The sequence below is a fragment of the Priapulus caudatus genome, unplaced genomic scaffold (assembly GCF_000485595.1).
Source record: "Priapulus caudatus unplaced genomic scaffold, Priapulus_caudatus-5.0.1 Scaffold225, whole genome shotgun sequence".
Classification (NCBI taxonomy): Eukaryota; Metazoa; Priapulida; class Priapulimorpha; order Priapulimorphida; family Priapulidae; genus Priapulus; species Priapulus caudatus.
This window is the reverse complement of record NW_014577286.1, coordinates 313,512-321,014: the sequence shown is the minus strand read 5'-3', so window position 1 is coordinate 321,014 and position 7,503 is coordinate 313,512. Positions and strand designations below refer to the sequence as shown.

Below are 7,503 nucleotides of genomic sequence, written 5' to 3'. Positions count from 1 at the left end.
TGATGATGATTAGTTGGGCAATCTCTCAACGAGACTCTCTGCATTTTACTTCTACTGGTGAAAATCAAAACACGCGCGCCATGTAATTCGACCGGTAACGAAATTCCACCCACCTTCCTGAAACATGTTTCTCCAAGTATGTCAATGTATGCGCGCAGAAGTCAGTGCATGGTTGCGTCTCCCATGCTGTAGTAGGGTACTTCACACATTAGGGTTTCGAGGCCTTACGAAACCATGGCTGCGCTACTGTGGGCACTCACTTAAACAACGTCCACGACAACTTTCTCAAAATCGCGCTAACTCTCTAGTCTGTTCAAGGCGGCGGAATCATGACCTGCAAAGCCCGATAGAAGCGAAACCTTAAGTAACCTAAAAGGTAGACTGTTCTTCTGTGAATACAAGTACTTAAATTTTCGACAGTGTTTTCCCACACAATCATTATTTAATTGCAGCAGGTAACGCCCGGCACGTGTAGACACATACGCGCCACCGACGTGCCGCGCGCATGCATACAGACGAAAAGAACATCCAGCACATGCACAGAGACACATACAAGACTGCACGAAAAACACACGAGCACCGCGACGCACGTACGCACGCACGCCACGCACGCACGCGGTACGCACGCACATACACGCGACGCACGACCACGAGAGAGAGCGAGAGAGAGAGAGAGAGAGCGAGAGAGAGAGAGAGCGCGGTGGCAAGATGCAGTGTTATGTATGGGCGTAATCTGCATGTATTGTGTCGCCACCTAGTGGACATACCAGACGCACACCCGCTCTCGCGCGTACACTGCGCACGTACACGCATGCACAAATAACACACACTCACACCCACACGCTCACGCGTGCGTGCACACACACGTACACGCATGCACAAATAACACACACTCACACACACACGCACACGCGTGCGTGCACACACACCTACACGCATGCACAAATAACACACACTCACACACACACGCACACGCGTGCGTGCACACACACGTACACGCATGCACAAATAACACACACTCACACACACACGCACACGCGAACGTAAGCACGCACATTTAGAACCGAAGATATCTTTGCAATATCATATGCTTCCCATATCGTAAATCAGTATATTAGGCTTATTCGGATTTTTGAACGCTGCTAACAGTGCATAGAGAACTATAAACATTATATTATTTGCAACAATATCAAATTAACGAATAACTTTCTATGTACACAACTTATTTGTATGCTAATTCGCTTTTAACATGTAAAGGCTAGAAATTCAATGCTTTAATTAATTAATACAACCACGCCATCTACAACAGGCCTATGCAACGCATCAGCTAAACCATATCGTGGCGCATGTTTCCCCACTGGTTCGAACCTACAGTTGGCAATAAGTATGGCTCGTGTTTGCGTACAAGTCAATAGGCTATATGTTCCCACAGGCATATTTGCAACCGTCCCCATCGCCGCATACCTGGGTGCGGGCACATAAAACAAGTGAGCATAGAGCGCAATACTTGTCTTATCACGAGCAATAAATATCCTAAAACTAAGTGACGTGCTGCGACTACTTCACGCCCACCTTATTCTCCCTCAGTTCATAAATCACAAGAACAGTCACACGTATAGCTGTGACCGCACAGTTCCATTTTGCAATTACTTTTCAACATTTGTGATCCTGGTCAAGTGATACACATTAAACCAGATCTAAGGCATCGATTGGCGCACATGACTCAAGGCATAATACACGACTTGGAGTGAGATGACCCGCAGTAAACTAGCGATTCCAAGTGAGCATAAACTCACGATGTGTAATTATTCAAACGCTTAAACGATGACACGGTGTCCGGATGTTTGCAAGGATACTTGCTTATTGTATTATTATAATCAGAGCTCCGCCTGTTATTGTTATACCATAGGCTGTAATCGTGAAAATCTCATCGATTTTGTATGTAATTTCGTGTGCAAACGGTTATCGTGTAATGATTATATTATTATTAGTTGTATCATGTTTTATTCACAAAGCTCGAACATTTATTCTAGGCTATAAAACTCAACACGAGATCTACACAGTGTCTCGTTAGACAATCACAAACAGATCACTCATCACACACTCACGCGCAGCTAGCTCGGGTTCTAATTCTGTATCGCTGCTAACAAGCAAGATGGCACCCGTCATCGTCAGGTGACGAGTTCGTCAGGCTCCTCCGAGACGTACGAAGAGTACATCTTACCGATGTGTCGATACTTGCTCTCGCGCTCCTCCTGCTGTCGCCTTCTTTTCGCCGCGTGTGCAGCGAGCACCAGGATGACGGCGACAGATATGAGACCCATCACGACAAAGGCGAGGAAGCTGATCTTGTATATCGGCGTCTGATGATTGCTCGCCAAGCCTTTAGGAACGTTGCACTTCTCATCGGCGCAGCAGCAGAGTTCCGCGTCCTCGTCCTCCGTCAAACTGATCTGCAATAATGCATTTTGTGTATATATATATATATATATAGCGTCTGAGAGAAGATAATCACTGAAGTTCAATTCAAATTTTGGCTGATAAATGATGACAGCACAGATCTCGTAGATGAGTTGGTTGTGTCAGTATACATATGGATGATTTAGCTGTGGCAGTAGACAAGCTCCGACGTCAACGTAATCAGGTTTCTAGCGTACCTTCTTGCACTTGTTCTCAAAAAACATGCCGTGAAGCTCGCAGAGTCGAGTCGTGTCGCAGAAATACTCCGTTGTTTCGTTTCCGATATGGTGTAAGGATGAACAGTGAGAGATCACTCCATCGCATTCACTTTCGTCTGCGTACTTATGACCAAACCCTGTCAGATATAACCCCCCGTAGAAAGGATAAAACAAGCTTCTGCCAATGTGATTCCATGAATTCTTCCAGCACAACATTCACGAACAAATCTGGTTCATTTTGCTATAATTCAGACGAATCTGGATCTAAATACTGCATCTATGCACGGCATATATACACGGCTCACTTTCAATCTATGCACGGATGAACCTTGATTTACATACAGGTCAGTCTGAACATATCTGCAGCTCATCCTATCTCGTAAATGAGCCTGACATGAAAGGATTTCATGAAACCTCTTCCTTGGTTATGTTCGGCGTGATAGTTTGGGGGTAGGACAGATGAGGTACCTGATGTAGTTCCCACGTAGCAGCTTTCTATTGCAGTCGGATAGCCGAAGTCAATCATCTCGTACGGTATGTTGCACATGTCTTCGTCACAACAGGACAGAGATAACCCAGTGTAACCGGAGTATGTCGCCTGTAGCAGAGAAAGTATGGATTAAGCAAACCTACCCGATTTAGAGTACCAAGGAGTTAATCTACATTATTTATAAATATTAACGGCGGATAAAAGATTTTTGTTGAAATACGTTTCGTTGAAATCGTGATAAATTGTTTGCATTGCATTTACACTAGACAAATGCTAATCTTTCATGTTATTTAACCTTGATGTGTTTAGTAGTGACTGAGACTATCAAATACGCGGTATTGTTTTGTAGATCCAGTTTTATTAATATATACAATTAACCCAATGTGCGCGTGTGCGTGTGTGTGTGTGTGTGTGTGTGTGTGTGTGTGTGTGTGTGTGTGTGTGTGTGTGTGTGTGTGTGTGTCAATAATATGATACGTAACAAGTCGTGCTTAAATCCAGTTTTATTAATATATACAATTAACCCAATGTGTGTGTGTGTGTGTGTGTGTGTGTGTGTGTGTGTGTGTGTGTGTGTGTGTGTGTGTGTGTGTGTGTGTGCGTGTGTGTCAATAATATGATACGTAACAAGTCGTGCTTAAACAAAGCATAATTTAACATAATTTAATTATCAGATTGTATATATTGCAAGAACAATATCGTATAGTGATAACACATAAACTACGCACGCTTTCATGTAAACCACTGCCGTACGTTCCACAGGCTTCCTTGTCAGAGTCACACCGAAATTCCGTGACAGTCGTCATTGAGTTGTCCTCGTTTGTCCGATTAAACTTGTAGATGAGGCAGTAGTTACCCGTGTCTGTAATCGTAATCGCATATTATGTTTGGTGTGAGTGCCTATGTGCGTGCGTGCGTGCGAGCGAACGTGCGTGCGTGCGTGCGATTGAGCGTGCGTGCGTGCGTGCGTGCGTGCGTGCGCGCGTGCGTGCGAGCGAGCGAGCGAGCGTGCGTGTGTGCTTGTGGTTTTGCAGGCGCATGCCTGTGTTTGTGTGTGCCACGCTATGGCACGGCCACTCACCTTCATTATTTCCATCAGGAATAATACACCGCTCAAGTTCGGGGGTGTCTAAATCAGAGTTCCACGTCCCGTTAAAGCATTGCACAGGGTCGGCGGTGACCGCATGTCTGTAAAATGGTAATTTCATGTGGGCGATAAATATAGGATCTCATTCAAGACGGAGGGTTTTATATGTAAACTTTCGATATCTTTCACTAGAGATATTCTTACTTTGCAAGAGCTCTCACACGTTACCCTGTGCCCTCGACCCACTAACCTCTGTTAGTAACTGTTCTTCGATAAAAATATATATACTTACATGTTTAACAACACAGATAAGGCGACGAATACATTGCAAACGCTCGTCAATTTCATTCGAGATTCAATCAGCGCCACCATTTTGCTTTTCGATCTTTCGCAAAAATCCTATCAGGTATGAAAGGTGAGGGGCATAGGTAAACATCGCGATGTGTAATATATATGATGTCACGTGCGCAGGTAAGCCAATAGACGTGTCAATATGCGACGGCTGCAGATTAACGATCGTCTAACGGTCGAGTGGCGTATATCCACGTCTTGTTAGGAAATATTCATGTAATACGGCTTATTATTAATATTATTATTATTAGTATTAAATTTTTATTGCATGCCATTCAAATATAAATACATGTACTGAACCCTGACATATGTATTGAGTCCTATACATACATGACTTGCGAGAAAAAAAGTGCGTGGTAGGAGTAACATGCTAGCGGGGTAACCGTTTATTTATTACGATAATGTGGTGAAGTATAATGTGGTAATAAAACTCAAAAATCATTAGATTAAATTTAATGTATGAGTCGTAACGTTGTAAGTAGATAACGGTAATAGGCATACACGTAGTTAGTAAGTTTGTATATTATCACTGATGCATTATACTTATATATCACGCGTCTACGCACAAACACATCCACACATTGTCCGCACGCAGACGTTATAACTCCGCTTTGCTAATCTGAGGGTGCGGGTTTAACAGACCCATTACTGGGGTCCGCGTCGGCTCGGACTAATCCACACACACATAAATACTAAGAATAATAAGTGATTTGATTTGAAAATGTCTGTCTGGACCGGATCCTTTTGGGGGCAATGGATGATGAATATAATATCTATATTTAATATATATATATGACTTCTATATATACATATCTATAAATATATGTTAATAATCATTGTTTGTATTGTATGTGGTCTTGCTGTTGTTTGTATTGTATATGTATTGTTTGTATTGGTATTGTACTTGTATTGTTTGTTTATTGTATTGTATTGTATTGTATTGGTTTGTATTTATGTATTTATTCGTATTGTATTGTACTCTGGTATTTGTATTGTAATTGTATTTTTATGTTTTATTGATTGTATTTGGTTATTGTATCATGTACTTGGATATTTGTATGTTCTGTTTATTGTCATTGTATTGTATTGTATTGTATTGTATTGTATTGTATTGTATTGTATTACTTGACATTGTATTGTATAGTATTTTGACAGGAAGTATGTATGTAAAGTAGGACAGGATGTAAGACGAAGCAAGTATAAATTTTTAATACTAGTAATAATAATAATGATAATAATTGTGATAAGTGTTCACTCATTACTTACGGCACGACCACTGAGCTCTAATAATAGAGCTATTAGTTTATTATTTAAATTTAAATTAGAGCTCAGTGGGCACGACGATATCATACATATATTCACCGCTAGATGGCAGAGGTATCGTGTGATTACTTTCGTAAGCACCCTGTTGAGATTTTTGTTGTGGTTATTTCGATACATATCGCGGTTATATAAACAGCCACGGGTATCTTACATTGTGTGTAAAACGAACAAGTACTCGATCTTCTTACCTGTAACTTCTCAAGATGAGCTACACTGATCAGAAAGGAGACGGACCGAGTTTTGTAGGAATAAGGTTTTGTCAAGAATGGTAGGTCTTGTGACTGTTTACGCTCAGTCATAGTTAGCTCCAAGAAACGGTATTGCTAGGGTTAGAATACCCCTATAGTCAAGACAATCCGTCGCACAGCCTGGTCGGGCTAAGTCATAGTTAGACCCACAGGGGCATGTAGCTACTAGCGTACTCCTATCGTACTCCGTATCATAAATATTCTGTTTCTACCTGATTTGGCTGCACTCTAATAACATGCAAGCTTTCAAATAAACCCGGAGTAGATTGGCAAACACCCAAGGTGGACTGGCTATATTCTATGTTGTATATATTATGGGAAGGGTGGCATGAAAGTCCGAGGTCGGGCTATACCACACTTTTCAAACGACCCAGTGCAACCACAAAAACTTCGTTAATCCCTTTATTCTTGGGCGCATTCAACACATAACATGATAAACTTTATCTCCAAATCGAATTCGCACCAGTCATTTACTGTTTGTCTTTGAACCAGCTGCCGAAAGTTCATCCACAAACGGCCACAATGAAAAATTCCAAAAACCTGTCTCAACCATCAACGCCATTTACACGCACACTACCGATTAGATTAGGGGTCGGATTTCAGAATTACGGCTTAGCAAAACGTCAACACGGCGCCCTTTCGCCGATACACTTCTATTCCACACTTTCAAACACCATTTGTCAACTCACCAGGTCTGTTAATGTCATATATCGGTCAATCATATACCGAAATACATACACTTTCTTATGGGTGCAGCCATATTTCTGACGTCATAATTCGCATACCGCACAAACTGCGGAGGTAACGCTCATTGGTTGATCTTAAAAATCAGTAAATCTCAAAAATGGCTGCACCCATAAGAAAGTGTATGTATTTCGGTATATGATTGACCGATATATGACATTAACAGACCTGGTGAGTTGACAAATGGTGTTTGAAAGTGTGGAATAGAAGTGTATCGGCGAAAGGGCGCCGTGTTGACGTTTTGCAGAGCAGTAATTCTGAAATCCGACCCCTAATCTAATCGGTAGTGTGCGTGTAAATGGCGTTGATGGTTGAGACAGGTTTTTGGAATTTTTGATTGTGGCGGTTTGTGGATGAACTTTCGGCAGCTGGTTCAAAGACAAACAGTAAATGACTGGTGCGAATTCGATTTTATTACTTATCGAGTGTATGCCGTTTTTCTGGAGATGAATTGAATATGAAAACAACCAGACAGCGCCATGTCCGCATGTTCGGTGCGACTAAAATCGGCAATGGACGCTGACTTTCACAGTGCGTAGGCCTAAACACAAGGCAAGTACAATCTTCTGCAATGATAATTAT

General features: G+C 41.9%; 2 protein-coding genes across 3 annotated transcripts in view; one reads left to right on the top strand and one right to left on the bottom strand.

The window, feature by feature from the left end:
* Positions 1–1,023: 1,023 nt before the first annotated feature.
* LOC106807601 lies at positions 1,024–4,627 on the bottom strand. Its single transcript, XM_014809996.1, has 6 exons — positions 4,548–4,627; positions 4,250–4,356; positions 3,897–4,030; positions 3,147–3,276; positions 2,658–2,815; positions 1,024–2,453 (listed from the first exon to the last, which is right to left on the bottom strand). The coding sequence occupies exons 1-6, from the start codon at positions 4,625–4,627 to the stop codon at positions 2,172–2,174; spliced, it is 891 nt and encodes a 296-aa protein (XP_014665482.1). The 3' UTR covers positions 1,024–2,171.
* A 1,355-nt stretch (positions 4,628–5,982) lies between these two features.
* LOC106807615 (DNA-directed RNA polymerase II subunit RPB9-like) overlaps positions 5,983–7,503 on the top strand; it is a 10,101-nt gene continuing 8,580 nt past the window's right edge. For both annotated transcript variants that reach the window (XM_014810010.1, XM_014810009.1), the window contains exon 1: positions 5,983–6,197. In XM_014810010.1, coding sequence (XP_014665496.1) covers positions 6,133–6,197 — 65 coding nt within the window. In that variant the 5' untranslated portion in view covers positions 5,983–6,132. The remainder of the gene's footprint in view (positions 6,198–7,503) is intronic.

What these genes read in the sequence shown, in the direction of transcription:
- LOC106807601 (XM_014809996.1), bottom strand. Translation starts at nt 4,627, where the DNA reads ATGGTGGCGCTGATTGAATCTCGAATGAAATTGACGAGCGTTTGCAAT. An exon ending in GCAGTGGTTTACATGAAAGC is followed by an intron (nt 3,277 to 3,896) that starts GTGCGTAGTTTA and finishes TCTCTGCTACAG; the next exon opens with GCGACATACTCCGGTTACAC. An exon ending in TTGAGAACAAGTGCAAGAAG is followed by an intron (nt 2,454 to 2,657) that starts GTACGCTAGAAA and finishes GCATTATTGCAG; the next exon opens with ATCAGTTTGACGGAGGACGA.